At 39.7% G+C, this 16,656-nt stretch overlaps 1 protein-coding gene across 1 annotated transcript in view; it reads right to left on the reverse strand.

Annotated features, from left to right (window-relative positions):
- The window catches only part of Ush2a (usherin), a 688,259-nt gene that overhangs the window by 493,855 nt on the left and 177,748 nt on the right, over window positions 1-16,656 (reverse strand). Inside the window, 2 exon segments of the mRNA XM_028876752.2 lie at window positions 9,716-9,860; window positions 15,284-15,453. Coding sequence (XP_028732585.1) covers window positions 9,716-9,860; window positions 15,284-15,453 — 315 coding nt within the window.

Raw genomic sequence — 16,656 nt, forward strand, 5'->3', positions numbered from 1 at the left:
TTCATGGAGAGACATGGTTGAGTTGAGATGGACCAAATAGTGATTCCCAATTAGAAAACCAGCAGGGGAGCCTGACATACAGGTCATCTTAGACGTCAAGGAAGCTGACCATGGCCCCTTAGCATTTCCCTTCAGCTCTCAGCCATCATCTCTTTACCCAGAATGTGGCATGCAACACGATCTTCCTATGTCTGCCGTGCCATAGAAAGGCTGCACAGCACGACTTTCGGAGACCTCCAGTGAATTTGGTCCCCACACACTGCTGCCACTTCCTTTCAGGTGACGGTAGATCAATTGTCATAACTAACACCGCCCAGGACCAGAGAGAAGGGGACCCATTATTTCTGAACTAACACATGCACTATGAAGGTGACGGCCACTGCCACTGTTCCCTAAAGCCCACCATTAATATGAGAGGTAGTTGCTCCAACTGTAATTATGGCATCCTTGCTACACAAACTTGAAGCTTTTATGGGGCCTGTGCAATTAGTTTCTTAAACGTATCGTAACACTTGCCTGCCTGACAGCAGAGTATTGATTTTTTAATCATTTTCAAGTCTCCTCCAGCACAAATAAATGTACTATAGTTACAGTTAATGCACTGTGTACACGCATTAAACATGGGCGTGACACAATTTATTGTTTTGTGATATATAGAATCCGAGTGGTCCATCTCAGAAAGTGTCCCAGCGATCTTATGTCAGTATGGGTGTTACCATTGTCCTTGGTCCTCCGAATTCTTTAACTTCAAACAGCAAGAGACCTTTTCTTAATAAGATACTTAGGCCTTCGGAAAAAAAAATAGGAGGGGTGTTGCATATAAATCTTTTATATATGCCAGTGTGGGAGAAAAAAAAATTAATAGCCTAGCAGAGAAGAGAGTTTGTATTTTCCTAAAGGGGTCACTGTGGGACCAATGGAGACTTGGTTCTCTAGCATTTTTGCCTATTCCATTTCTTTCATCGGAGTTTTGTTTCATTTATTTATTTTTGAGGATGCATCTGTCAAAATATTTTGGAGGGACTCAAGCCTCTAACTCAGTCAAGTTTTACCTATTTCAGTTGTTATTTTAACGAAGAACTGAAGCTACGGAGTGAGAGCACTGCAAAGGTAAGGTTCTGCTTTATAAAGGTGATTTCTGCATGCCCTTTCCGCATGCCCAAAAGGCCAACAGGAAGCCTCATAAAAGTCACAAAACCAAAAGCAGTCCTGGTCCCGGAGGTCATTGCACATTTCATAAACCAGTCCTTTCCTTGGTACATCTGTGCCCTTAAAAGTGAAGTTGGTGAGTAAAAAGCAGTTAATTTTGTTTTGTTAGAAATAATATCATTTTAGTTTTAGCATCAAAGGCAGATGCCAGCATTTCTCTCGGAACAGATGGCAATTCTGTCTAATAGTGCATCTCTGTATTAGTAAGGTCTGCTGTGTATACAAACAGTAATAAACACTAGGTAAGGATCAAAATAAATTTTAATTGTTGACATTAAATCCTGGCAGCACAGACTAAGGCTTGCAATATTCCCTTTTCAAGTCTGACACATTTACTAATGCTGCAGAAACCTTTCTGAAAGCTGCCAGGACCCAGCTACAGTGAAAGCATGATTTTACACTACCAGTTAGTCGTCGGCCAGGATACCTGCCTCCACATGAGTGACATGGCATTAGTTCTGCTATCTATGAAGATTATTCTTAATGATCCCAAGGAAGCTAACATTTAGTTAAGAAACAAAAGAGTGATCCAAGCAGTTGTTCCATTAGGGCCATGCTATTATCAAAACTACGTTGGTTTTTGTTGTTGTTGTTTGTTTTTTTTTTTAACCCTGCTAAGTAAAGATTTCCCACCAAACCCATCATGCTAGAATGCCAAGTTGGGCAGTCCTAACCTTCCCCCAAAGTGACACACCCTTCATCTTGTTTACCCGGCTCTGCAGGGCTTTGAGGACAATCTCAGCTTCTCCAGCCATGCTTACCATGGGCTTGCTGGGGGTCAAATATGCCAGCAGCACAGATTCCTTTCTCAGAATGCCTCCAGCGATCTAATATTACATGTAGTGTCCTTTATTTATTTTGGGAAACTGCCATGTTTAAAAATAATCATAACAAAAAATAAAAATAACACTCAGGTCGGCTTGGCTTTTAGATGCCTGCTCAATAACAAACATGCTTTACAATCATATTTCTTTAAAAAATGGATGTATTTTTTTAATCACGAAAAATATATTGCTCCCACCATATGGGACAAGCAACGACTCACCAACCGATTTAAGATGCAGCATATTGAGCTGACCATATGTTCCAATGCTGTTGAATGGCTGAGTGATTCATGCCCGTCACATTCTAGTATATCAATTAAAGCTCCTTGAAGTCTGCATGATTTGTGCCTCTGTTATTAAACCCTGCTAATTCATCCCACTTACACATCTGTTATAAATCTCTAGGAGTGCTGCATGATTCATGGCAATCTGTGAGCATGCTACAGCAAATTCTTCTCCTTGTAATTAACAGTAAATTGTTTTACTGCCATGCAATGAATTTTTCAGTTATATCGCAAATGAACTCCTAAATGTGCGGGTTTTTTTTTTCCCTAAGAACTGACTTATATCATTAGGCAATTAAAAAGTATTGCTTTGAACCAAAAGCTTTTAATCAAGAGAAATACAACTTAAATATTGCTTAAGAGCCCTGGCAATTTGACATGGTGTTTGCAAGTGTAAAAATAATCTCCATTGAGAGAGAAAACAAACAACCAGAAAGTCTCCATGTGCCCAGGATCTCCTTCCTGAGAGGGAGCAGAGCGGCCATGGATGACACATGGGAAGCCAAGTTTCTACACAGGTATTGTTTATCTTGGATGGGCCCTAAGTCACCTGTCACTCCCAAATTTCTCAGGCTGCTTTACACTTCTCTCGTGGTAGAATGCCATCTTTACTCTTGAAATAAATAATTGGATAATTAGCCAAGTTGAATCATCAGAGGACTCCGGGGCTGTTCAAGTGTTCTTGTCAAAGGTGAAGCAGATTCATTTCAGCTCTGCAGATCTTCCAAGAGCCTTTGATTCCCCCCTCACTTTCTTGGCAGCAGCCTGGGATTCATGAGTCCATACATCAAGTCAGTAGTTTTAACAACAAATGGAATTAAATTCAAAGAAGGGAAACTAATTGAAGGGCAGCGACAAAAGAGTCGGGTGATGTGCTTTCTAATACGGCCGGCCACATTTGCATGATAATTTTTCCTTTTTAGCATGGAGCAGAAAGTGACTAGCTTAATGAGGGATTATTCAAGACAGGAAGGGACAAAATGCATTCATAACTAGGAACAAAGATGGCATTATGAGACGGAAACCAGCAACCTCAGAGAAGGAACAGGATGATTGCCTTACGCACGATGAATAAAAAGGTAGAAAAATATTTATATTAGTATTCACTAATGACTATATAGACAAGATTGTTGTAATTAAAATTATAAATTAACATATTAAGAGTGCTTGTTTAATCACTCTGGGTCCTATTCACAATGAAAAGACTTATGTCCCTGCATGCAAACAAGATAGGTTTTCTACCCAGGAGAAAGGAGATCTATATTACACTTTGGGTTCAGAGCAAAACTTAATGTACCCCTAGTTATTTGTCTGATAAGAGATGGGCCTTCTCAGCTTGTAGTCTGGAGCCAAAACAGCTGAAAGAAATAACATGGTATTCCTTTAGAAATGGCTCTCTCGAAGGCAGGTTTAAATCTGGCAGACTTGGAAAAAGATAGAAATTCAAAAATTTCCTAAATGGAAAGGCTAATCTTTTGTAGATGTGTAAAAGGGATTTGAAGAAGGTCCAGGATGAACAGGAGCAATTCCAAAGAATTGACTCCAGCTTTCCTAAGTGTTCCATGGAGAACCCATCCAGGACTGCATTAGGTACCAAACCCAAATCTAACACAGTACTCAGGGTGAAGTGCCCCCATTCTATTTTACGGACTAGAAAATATTTAAAATAAATCACCGGGTTCTCAAGCTTTTTCATGAAATTGCCAGATAAAACTTCCTGAATGTCTTTTTTAAAAACGGTGACTAAGATTTTAATGAGGAGACACCACTGTTGTGGTCCCACACTTCTCTGTACCTATTTGGATTTGTGACTCTCTACTGCAAAGTTGTCGAATGGCAGACCTCCATCCCTTTGCTTATATTTAGGAGCTACATCTCCGGCAAACCCACAGCAAGCTGCCTCACTGTTCTCCAGAAATAAGAGCAGGCTGGTTCATAAAACACCTGGTTGACTTACATTCTTTTCCAATGTAGACTTGACTACGCAAAAGCTCTGGCTTCGACATTGCCTATTTCTAATGGTGTCCGGTCCATGACTCTTATTGAGCTGTTTAATCTTAGGGCATGCATAAGGAAAGAAACGGTGAGTGCCTACTAGAAACGAGAGGCATGAAGGATCCTGAGTCTGCAGTCGCTGGGCCGGGCTTACGGCAAATAAAAAGCTAATTTTTCTTCTCACTGATCTGAATATACCCACAAATGATACATTTTACACCAAAACAAACACAAGGAAAGCATTTTCTCACCACCAGCGTGTAAACTACTTTTATTGGCAGCTGAGGAGTCACCTGCTCTGACAGTATATACTGATGGCTAAGATTAACCTCTCTTTCTCATGTTCCAAAAGCCACCGAAATAATTTCTCCATCAGAATAGAAGAGATTTCCCACAGGAATAGAAGCTAATGGAATAGGTTTGTCAAAACTTCAGAGAAGCACCTTTGAATTTTCTTTATGGTAGTCTTTTGTTGCTGCTCAGTCCTTCACACACAGCTTCAGCTCAGGCCACTGCAGGGACCTCGGCCCTCTTGCTCTCTGGACAGCATGTGGTACTAAAAGTAACATGAGCCTTCTATGACTTTGCAGATGGGAATCACTCTCTCATCTTGTTTCCTTGTTCCCTTAGCTTCACTCTTTCCCAGGGCGCATGCGCTCGCGCAGATTCCCCCTCCCTCTCCTGCGTCATAGTGTCTTCACCATCTCACTGATTCATTTTCACCATAGGCCTCCATCTCTACAGATGATTATAAAACCAGCAACATTTTAACCACCAGATTTGTATGCTCTGCTGCTAGCTGCTTATATCTGCCACAGATATGTTCCTACCAAATGATCAAACATAAACGCACGGGTTTGTTTTTCCCATATGTTCATCTTTCCCACTTTATTTAACAGAAACACCACGGTCTACTCAAATACTTACTGTCGCCTTCAACCTTTTCCTCCTCTGAACCTGTGGCTGTCCTCCCTATGATACTACCCATTTCATCTGTCAATCATCACTTCTACTCACTGGACAAAGTCCCTTAGTCCTTCCCCACTGAGAAATACTGAAAATCTAGGCATATCTGCTCTGAATGCATTGCCAGAAAAGTCTTCATAAACCACAGATTTCATCATAGCAATATCTAGAACAGTGCCAACCTCTAACATGGGGACTACTGCATTTTATATGCTCAGTCAATAGATACAAATGTCTTTTTCAATCGACCAAATCCATCTACAACAGCATCCAGTGAGGTAATTTCCTAATTTCCCAACTCAAAGCCTCTCCTCTGTTCCTATAGCCTTCTTCCCAGCTAAGAGTCCCAGCACACATCCTCATGCCAATTAGTCAATTAGATGTTAACTCCTTAATCTCAACACCGTGTGTATTATCTTTTGAATTCCCACAGACTTTACATAGTGAGCGTTTAATGGTTGCTTTCTAATTGGAGATTTTACAAGATAATGTATTCATGGTGGGGCACATTGGTGACTTTATACTACAAACAACAAATTTGAAATTTGCAATCTGGACACAATTTTTTAATTTTACTTTGTTCTCATTTTAATTTTTTATCTTATTTTATGTGTATGGGTCTTTTACCTGCATATATGTCTGTGCCCACTAGTGTGCCTATTGCCCATGGAGGCCAGAGGAGGACCTTGGATTCCCTTGAAGTAGAGTTACTGATGGTTGTGAGCTATCATGTGGGTGCTGGAAATTGAACCTGGGTCTTCTGAAAGAGCAGACAGTGCTCTTAACCACTAAGCTATCTCTCCAGCTCCACTACATCTTAGACATCATAATTTTGATTGATATACTTCTCAGAGAAGGAAAAAATACTTTAGACTTTAAGGTTTTCTGGTTTGTTTTCACAACAAGCCTGGTTTTAGAGCTTTCCATTGTTAGGTAAATGCTCTAGAATGCTAAGAGGCTAAAGCTGGACCTTGCATCTCTTGACCCTGGTAATACTGTAAACCCTCACAGCTGGACACAGTGTTGACATTGGCTAACAAACATGTTTCATGAGATGGCAATTGCAATAAGAAGAAAATTTTATGGACATTTTGCTGTGGTGAATATTTCCTTACACATTTTACACATGTTATCTTTTGAACTATAGACATACCATATGAAATGTTATCCTTATTTATAAACTGAAAAGCTCAGTAATAGAGATAACATAAATCATGTAAGGGTCTCACAGCTGGTACTCTAACATGAAAAGTCCCCCATGGGCATATTTGCTGAAGTCTCAGGCCCCTGCTGGTAAGTGCTGTTTTGAAGGTTCTGGAAGCTTAAGGAAATGGAGCCAAGTAAGAGGCAGTAGATCACATGGGGTGTGTCTTTGAAGGTTACACCTGTTGCCTTGGTCCCTCCTACATTCTGCTTCCTGTTTACCATGATGTGAACAGCATCTCCCTTTGCACATTCCCACTGCCATCATGGTCCATCCTCCTGCATGGGACCAAATACGCATGGACTCAACCCACTGACACCAAGACAGAATACCCTTTCTGTCTTTAGTCATTATATCAGGAGTTGATCACTGTTGTGCAACAATAACAAACCTAGCTTGTAGGTAGCAAAACCCAAACTCAAACTCTTGCATTCTGGTTCATTTTTTCCCATTTAAGTATTTTTGCAAATTAGAAATAATAACTAAGAAGAAAATACTTGCTCATCATCCCACAAAATGCATATGAATAAATTCTTATTTTTACTTGGGAGGCTAAGGCAAGAGGATTATGAGTTTGAGTTCAGTCCAAACTAAATAATGAGATCCTATCTGGAAAAAATAATAAAATAAAGCAAAACAAAGCATAAAAAAATAACTATCACCCACATCTGAAATCTATGTAGCTTTTAGAGATTATGAGATATTTCTAGGTTTATTTCTTTGTGAAAAAAAGGTAGAGAGAGCCGGGATCAGTGGCACATGCCTTTAATCCCAGGACTCAGAAGGGAGAGGTAGGCAAATTTGTAAGCTCAAGGGCAGCCTGGACTACATGATGAGTTCCAGGACAACCAGGACTATGTAGAGAGACCTTGTCTCAAAGAAACCCAGGAGGAAAAAAGTAGAGGGATAAGAAAAAAGTAAAGAGTCACAAAACAGTTTTAATTTGCTTTACTTCCTTTATGGCTACAGGGGACAACAAAACACAGTGGCACACGCCTGCATTTCCTGCGGAAGCAGGAAGGAAGAATGCCACAAATGTGGGGCTTCTCTGGTCTATGTAATAAATCTCAGCAAATTCTGGATCAAAAAAAAAAAAAAAGGAAGAAGGATGAGGATGCTAAACACTTCTTCAAATACATGTTGGCCATCAGAGGCTCCAGTTACCTTTCCACAGTCACTCCTGAGCCAGAGCGGCCTGAGGTTACCTCACCAGTGACTGAAAAGGAGCTTCTGAAGGCGCTGGGTGTGCTGCCCTCTATGTGGTAGGAACACACTGCTTCACCCCACAAGACAGGACCATTGGGGGTGTCATCAATGATGCCAAGAGTAGCAGTTCCTTCTTGCACTCCAGGAGCTATCTGGTCCCCAAAGTCAGGCATGTCTCACTCCAGTTACTTTCATTTGCTGTGTCTATAGGAACATGGGCTGACATGTTTAGAAAATATGCCTGCTCAGCACCAAACCCTTTCTTCCAGGAGATGCAGATGGTGCACTATGGCATGGCGGAGACAAGACTTTTGCAGATGTAGTGTTATTAGAGATACTACAGACAATGATGTCAGGAGGGAGACAGGTTTTGCTAACAACAGCCTCCAAGAGAAGACTGTTAAATAGAAACTAGAGGTAGATATTTTCAGTCCACTTCAGAACTCACTTCTCTAGGGCTGGGGAGATGGCTCAGCAGTTAAGGATGCTTGCCACCAAAATCGAGGGCCTGAGTTCAATCTCTAGAACCCACATGGTGGAGAGAGTTGACACTTACACACTGTCCTCTGACCGCCACTCATGCACTGCACATGTATGTGATTATGCATGTGTGCACACACACAACACATACATAAATAAGTATAAATAAAATAAAAACACAGAAAGCACCTTTTTGAAGATGGGTCTAGTGATGCTGGTTTGTCTGAGACATGAGCATTTCCCAGTCACTAAAAGTATTAGATACAGATTGGACACACCCAAGGGAGGTGTTACTATGAATACGGCAACACTGGGTATGCGACAGCACAGGATGACTTTGCAATGCCTCATCACCTGCCTCACTGCTGAGCCTCTCTATCCCACACTTTACCAGAGGCCAACCTTTAGCTTGGCTCAATCTCTGTCTCATTTTTGTTAATCTGTGATATTGACTATCCTTTCAAATTTTGTGCCACTTTTGCCTAAAGCAGATAGAATTCACCTCTCTTATTCAAATTTAGTACATTTGAATCCTATAATTCATAAGAAGAAATTGGCTTATAGGAAAAGTAGGGTCTCCATATGATTTAATACACTTGATACTCCTCGAATGTACTCACACATCTGAAATACACATAGATTAAACATAAATTCATGAAGAATTCAGTCGTTGAGATAATAAACCACACTGTCATGGAATTGGGATTTCCTTCACATCAATGGAAAATTGTAACAAGCAAAAGTAATTATGTGACATAATTTGGACCGAATTAGTTGTTCCAGAACTGAAGATGGGAACAATAGAATTAGACCTACAGATAGAAGGGTGATGATTAAATACATGTTTGTACAATGCCTCTAATTCATGTTGGAATCCCCTAACCTCTGTACATTTAGATACATCCATAAAGAGAACTAAGCCTTGCAGAAGAGCTGACAGAAACAATGGGAGGTGAAAATATTCTAAATGCTGTTAGTGGAGTGCGAAGATGGTAGTGATATCTGTATTCAGTTTTGTATAACTCTAGTTGGCTTGCAGTAAAGCAAACAAAAATGATAGAAACCATATTCAACGATTTATCAATTTTTCCTGTTACATTGTGTAAACTTAGGAGAGTCTTATTAATCATAAATAAAATAATATATAACCAATCGCCTTTCCAACAGATGAAAAATGTATAGTGTCATGGCAACCTAGAATTGGCTAGATATCCCCATGCGACAGGAGTAGGTAGTTCCAACCCCAAAAGAGAAGTTCATATTGAGGGAAGAAATGTCCTGTGGCCTCATGGGATGCCTCCTAAATCCATCTCATAGCTGCCAGGACATTTTGTGGTCCTAGGTAGAAGCTGAGCACAGGAGCCATTCTCATTCCATATTAATTTGGGGCTTTTCTGATGTGTCCATAACCCTTGGCTCCATGTCTTGCTTTGTTTAAAAACAAAAAAGACAGAAAAGACACATGTGAAGTCCAAAATGCAGAAGTACTGTAGGTATTTATTTTCAAGAGGGATGTATTTCTTTATATTCAATTGGAATGTACTCACCTGCTGCTAGGGTTTGTCCTGCTCCTGAAGCACTGGTTACACAGCCCACTGAATTGCAGAGGGAGACAGTAAAGGCATAGATCCTATACGGCCTTAGTCCCTTTACAACATAAGACAGGTCCTGGGACTTAGCAGAATGCAACAGCTTCAAGGCAAAACAATAATAATAGTCAGATAATAATCAATGCACAGTCTATAATCTTGGCATTACAAATCCCATGAATTCAGGCAGAGGGAACTATTGCCAACTCCTATAAGGAAAGCGATTTCCAAAAAAGAAGTCTCAACAAGCCGGGGTTTAATTGATAATTGTACAATCACACTGTTTTATGAGGTAATAATGCAGTTCCTGAGTGGATAAATGAGAAAACGGAGTTATGGCCTCATAAAGCAGCATGGATGTATGGTTATTGTCACCAATGGTAGAGATAAAGATGGCGACATCGACACAGTTACCGTGAAAAAGTCCAAACAAAGCCAACAGTAACACAGGGTGGTGATGCCACACGCTACTTGATGGCAGAGCATAGGACAATGGCATGGTGCTAAATCATTCCACCATTTGCTTAAAACATCCACAGTTGTAAAGGGGAAAAGAAAAGATGCTGAATAAATATTCCCTTAGGTCAAATCTCACTTCCTTTCCTATCCAAATAAACATATAAATTAGATTGATAGTTACATTTCTTGAAATATAGTCACCATCTTACATTTTCAAATGAAAGCAGAGGGTTTGAGAAAAAGAGATTGGGAAGAAGACCATAAACAATTAAACAGCCAGAGAGAATTCATCCTATCATTATGACTAGAACCAATAACAAGCAACCATGAAAACTTGCTTAGATGGTAGATGTAAGTTATGTTTGGGGGGAATGTCACAGAGACAGAATTATGAATATGAAATGATTTTTCTTAGGCCTACTGACATGCATTCATTGGACTATGTACAGATGGTTGGTAAACCACAGACCAGATTGCATATGTAATTGTGGCTCTTTACAATCACAAGATCTAAATGTTTATCCTACCTAGGTATGCCATAGCTATTTAATGTCATAAGGCAAGCAGTCAAGTGTTTGTGATAGTGCCCATATAAATCAATGGTACTGTACCACCAAGGCTACAAATAGGTCATATAGCCATGTACAGTATGGAAGACTTGGTAATGTTAAAAATGAGTATGGTGTTGCTTGATGTATTTGCTATATTATATGTTTTATCATTGAGGTATGATATTTATAGTTATAAAAAGGTTATATAGTAAAAGCCTGTTGAATTATATCAGTAGCAACCCTGTGGCTCATGTTTTATTATGATTCTTGATTCTGTCAAGAGGCTATGTAGTTACTGACTTAGTTCTTAGGTTTGACATTCATAGAAAATAATACTTCACAAGTAGACACAGGTTTAGATGCTCACAGAGTTTAGCAACATTTCAAATATTTCTTAGGTCATTTCGCTACAGGAGTACAACAAAGTATACTGGGAATGTTTATTTAGGTGATGACTCCAAAATTATATGAGCCTAAGAATAAAAGAATAGATAAAATACAACTGTGAGCCAAAATGCCAATGATAAATATGGAACATAAGGATCAAAGACCAAACGCCAGTCTTATTTATAAATTTACCTAAACAACTACAGTACAGCAGATTTGTACAGTAATTTATATAAACTGAAAAGCATGTTATTATACTAGATGCTGTTTTATCATGAGATAGTTGAAAAAGTCACATATGCAGATGGATGGGAAAGGACAATAGAGAATCATAAATTTATTATTGACTCTTTGTCTAGACAAAAAATAAATTTCTATGTTGTGTGTGTGTGTGTGTGTGTGTGTGTGTGTGTGTGTTCTGTCCACTAAAACAGCTCAGAAAAAGGCAAATATATTCACAGAGATTTAAAGAGGGTCTTCCCCAAAATGCATGTCTACCTCTGAGAATTTCACCTTTTGAAATGAGTTATTTGTGGAAGAAATGAGTTAATCCATCTAGCATTTAGGATTAGCCCTCAATCTGACAGTTGGTACCCTTTTAGGAGGAATGAAAACCCCCACAGACAGAGGGAGTAGAGGTAAAGCAAGCTGACCAAGCCGAAATGAGAAATATGTTGGCACAATGCAAAGAGTGTCACCAAGCACCTGGAGGAGGCTGGAGGAAGCAGGTAAGGACATCCTCTAGGGTACATGGAAGGAGTATGGCTCTCCCAGCAGCTTGGTTTTAAGTCTTCTGAACTGTAGAACTTGAGAGAATCAATACATGCCATTGTAACCCACTCAGTTTATGGTGATTTTGAAGGCAGTGTTTGTAAACAAATAGTGCCGAGGTTGAAAAGCCTGGGATTTCTACCCTGTTTGTGGCAGCTTTAAAGGATTCTGGTTCTAGAGCTGTCTGGGATATCAGTTGAGACATTTTAACAGTGGTTTCATACCCTAGCTTCTTATTCTCAATAGTGACAGACTTCCTTATACTATCTGCTGTGTCTGAGTACACCCACCATATATCCTGTTCTCAAGTCTTCGACTTTGGTTGATGTCCTCTGGAAAAACAGAACTATAACAGTCATGTCAGGCATTAGATTCATAGGAGGGAGATGTCAAAGTATTGAAGTGGTATCCTGCAGCTGGACCATCCCAGATGGCTGACAATGAGGATTCAGGTAGGTAGACTCCTGGCAGCCTACAACTTTGCTAGAGCAGCACAATTTTTAAACTTACATTAGTGGTGGACTAATCATTAAGGTAACTTTAGAGAGAGTATTAATTTTTAGGACTGTGCAATCAGATGGCTATTGCCAATGTCATCTATGTAGTAAATAAAGGTAATCTTAGGGTCATCATCAATTTAAGAGAAACTATACAATCCTTCTTGAAAGTATTGTTTGTCTGTGTCAATAAAATCATGTTAAATAGATCAGATAAGCAGGAAACAAGTGAATGGAGGTTTAGTAAGCTGTGTGTTCCAGAGAGTAAGAGATTAACTTTATAAAAGATTAAGGGATTTGGAGCATCAGCTGGGGTTTTAGGAGGCCAAGTTGTCTGTGACATCTAGGACATGTAACCAGTCCAAAGTAGAAGAAAAATAGCTATGTCTTGCATCCTTAAAAGCATTTTATCTTGAACCCTTCATTAAGAAGCTCAATGTCTGGTGAAGAAACTTCCATATGGGTACTGTTCTGACCAGCATGTCAATATGAAATTCTGCTACTTGATTTGTCCCAGAGCAGGAAGTAGCTTAGTCCTACGGTCGGGCTGTGCTGTTGGCTGATGAACTTTTTGGGACATTAACCCTGCTAGATCCAATGGCTCTGGGACACATCATAGTGGGAAAATATTGTGATGTATTTGTGGAAAGAGAGCTACAAGGTAGACAGTAGCAGAGCAAAAGCACATAAAGTGATAGGAATTCTAGTCACCCTAAACCATTTGCTTAAGTCTCTCCGCAAGCTACTGGACTCTCATCACACCAGAGCATCCAACAGAACATCAAATGAATACACAGTTGGACTTATTCTCATTGGCTGGATTCCTTTTCAGACATGTCAAGTCTTAAGGTCAGATAGACTCAACCAAAATGCATCCTATGGTAGAAATGGAAATCTAAGGCTTGAGGACAGCCCAAAGAATGTCATGCAGCTCTTGGAAGTTATCTCTAAACCATAAAGAAAGGAGAATACCAGTGCTGAACACCAAGGATGTCTTAGAAAATAACTACAAGAATAGGCTAGGTGGCTGCTGCTACATTGTCCCACTATGGTGGCTCTCAGAAACAGCAGTGAAGACAAATATTCTCAGAGGACGAACCTTCAGGCATTGCACTTGTTTCCCCACTATACATTGTGGTGATATTGTGTTCCCCAAAATATTGTGTACCCTAATAAACTTATCTGGGGTCAGAGAACAGAAAAGCCAATAGATACTTAGGATGGGCAGTGGTAGCACACACCTTTAATCCTAGCATTTCAGAGGCAGAAATCCATGTGTTCAAGGATACAGCCAAGCATGGTGACTCATGCCTTTAATCCCAGAAAGCCAGCCTTTAATGCCAGGGAGTGGTGGTAGAAAGCAGAAAGGTATATAAGGCATGAGGACCAAAAACTAGAAGAAGCATTCGGGCTGGTTAAGCATTCAGGCTTTTAAGTAGCAGTTCAGCTGAGATTCATTCAGATGAGGACTCAGAGGCTTCCAGTCTGAGGAAACAGAATCAACTGAGGATCCGGCAAGGGGAGGTAGCTGTGGCTTGTTCTGGTTCTCTGATCTTCCAGCTTCACCCCAATACCTGGCTACAGGTTTGATTTTATTAATAAGACTCTCTAAGATCCCTGCTACAGTACATGGAAGAGAAGCATCTCAAGGGAAAACACATGTGGACTGAGTGACAGAACTTGACCACTCTGGTCATGGACATGAAACAAGATCAGAAGATCGGAGTATGTGAAAACAAGGAAACAGGAAGTGCATAGATTGGACAAGAGGTGTGGAGATCTTATTATCTCATGCTAGTGTTCATCAAAGACTATGTTCCTCAGAAATAGAAGTGAGCAAGCAAGAATATAGGATGACACATGAAGTTGACACCAATAGCCTCTATCCATGTACAGTACTATGTCTATAAAACAGACTAGAAAGGTAAAGTACTTCATTTCTAAACTGGAGGGAATGAGAGCCTCTCATTTTCTAGAATCTTTCATATCCAATGAGCTAGAACTTGGACACAGCAAGGCATTGTAACTGTTAACACTCTATATTCTCATCACTGGAGTAGATATTACTAGAAGACAAGATGTGAACATACATCCAAAGCCTTGAGCAAATTCATTGTATTAATAGCATTTTTATGAATTATATCAACATAGAAAATTTGAGACAGGTCTCATATAACCTGAGCAAGCCTCAAACTCACTAGGTAGTTGGGGTGACTTTGAACATCATCTCTTATTCCCTTTGCCTTTAGAGTGGTTGAATTACAGACCTGTGCTACCATGCCTAGTTTTATGTAGTACTGGGAAACAAGCCCAAGGCTTAACACATGCTAGGCAAGCACTTTATCAACAGGGCTTCATTTTCAGCCCTACTGCCATGATTTCTGTTACATTGTAATCAATTTGGTTCTTCATGACTTTTCCCAAGGAAATGAAGACATAGACAAAATGTGCATATGAGATGCTCTTGTCAATGTCATTTTGACATCCAAATGAATACAATATAAATACTGACAGATTGTGGACTGGTTAAATGCACTATTATGTGATCAAATAATATTTTCAGATTATCTTACATAGTACATAGTTGTTGAAAGGACTTCTTGGAAAATATTTAAGACTAAGTGGAAACAGCAGGTCTCATGAAATAAAATTACAACCACTTTAGTTTAGCACATTAGAAAAATAAGTGATAAGCATATATAGACAGAAGACCTTGAACATCTGATGTTATGATAATGAACATGGCCCATTTGATGAACACATTTGGAGAGAGATTCTTCCACAGAATTCTGTAAATTCAGAAAATATCAAATAAAGTCATAATTTAATTCAGAAAGGAAATGAGCTGAGAATAAAAATACCTTTGAACACATCACTGGAACATCTTGTTGAGGGGACTGTTCAGAAACCATGCTGATGTTGTACCCTATAATATCTCCTCTTGTAAAGTGTTCTGCTGGCTTCTCCCAGGAGACACTGAGAGAGTGTGACGAGAGTGGAGAAACGGAAGGAGGGAACATGAACACAGGTGCTAACAAAGACAAAAACAACATCAAACGCAATAATGTCATCCATACAAGATTTCAGATTTAGCTATTCTAGTTTCTTCAAAACCCTATTCTTTTTAAAGTGTTTTCATTTTCAGAAATTAAAAAAATATACAGATACATATTACATATTCACTTTAAACTATCATCCACAGGGATGCTTACTATCCTGATATTGTCAGGTAAGGTATTTTTCATTTACAAAATAAAATTCAGACTGACATGATGGAGAGATGGCTGAGTGGGTAAGAGCAATTGATACACAGCATGAGGACCTGAGTTCAGATCCTAGTGTGTATGCAGAAAGCTGGGGATGACCTCAAATACATCTGTAACCCCATTGCCATGTCAGGCAAAGATATGAGGCTCACTGGGGATTGGTAGTCAGCAGCCTAGCTGCAGGTTCAGTGAGAGACCCTGTCACAGGGAAATGAGGTGGAGAATGACAGAACAGACACCTAATGGCTTCCTCTAGTAGACTCTGCAAGCACACAAGCATGTGCTTTCTCTCTCTCTCTCTCTCTCTCTCTCTCTCTCTCTCTCTCTCTCTCTCTCTCTCTTACACACACACACACACACACAGAGAGAGAGAGAGAGAGAGAGAGAGAGAGAGAGAGAGAGACTCTGATAGAAACGTCTATATTTTCATGAAGATAGGTAGTGAATAAGTTGATAAGAAATTTGAATAAGACAGAAACAGAACTTGTTATAGTCCCCAAAGCCTAAGATGCAGGATGTCATACTTCTCATGGAAAACCATGTTTCACTGAGACGAACCAGTGAGGGAGGGGAAAATCATTCCACTAAGAAGTACAGCTAAAATTGACTAAATGGTCCCAAAGAAACTCAGTTTTTGCTCAGTCCTTCCTAAAATGTTCACAGCACACAGACACCACACACTTTACTCCCACCATCCTTGACATCTTCGTATAGAATTTAAATGAACTACCAAAGATGTGTTGTCAAAGGGCCCCATTGCATTTTCCTTTCCCAGTGATCCATAAGATTATGAGGATACATGGATGCTGTTTCATCTGTTATATCCCATTTCTGATCTTAGTTTTCCCCTTCCAGAACTCCATGACTCAATACTTCTGCTCTCATGGCCCTCTAGTTTGTCCAAGATGTTAAGTAGTCTTTGAGAGATCGTCCAACACAATGCACATTTTATTCACTCAATGAGGCCC

This window comes from Peromyscus leucopus, chromosome 15, assembly GCF_004664715.2.
Source record: "Peromyscus leucopus breed LL Stock chromosome 15, UCI_PerLeu_2.1, whole genome shotgun sequence".
Taxonomy (NCBI): Eukaryota; Metazoa; Chordata; class Mammalia; order Rodentia; family Cricetidae; genus Peromyscus; species Peromyscus leucopus.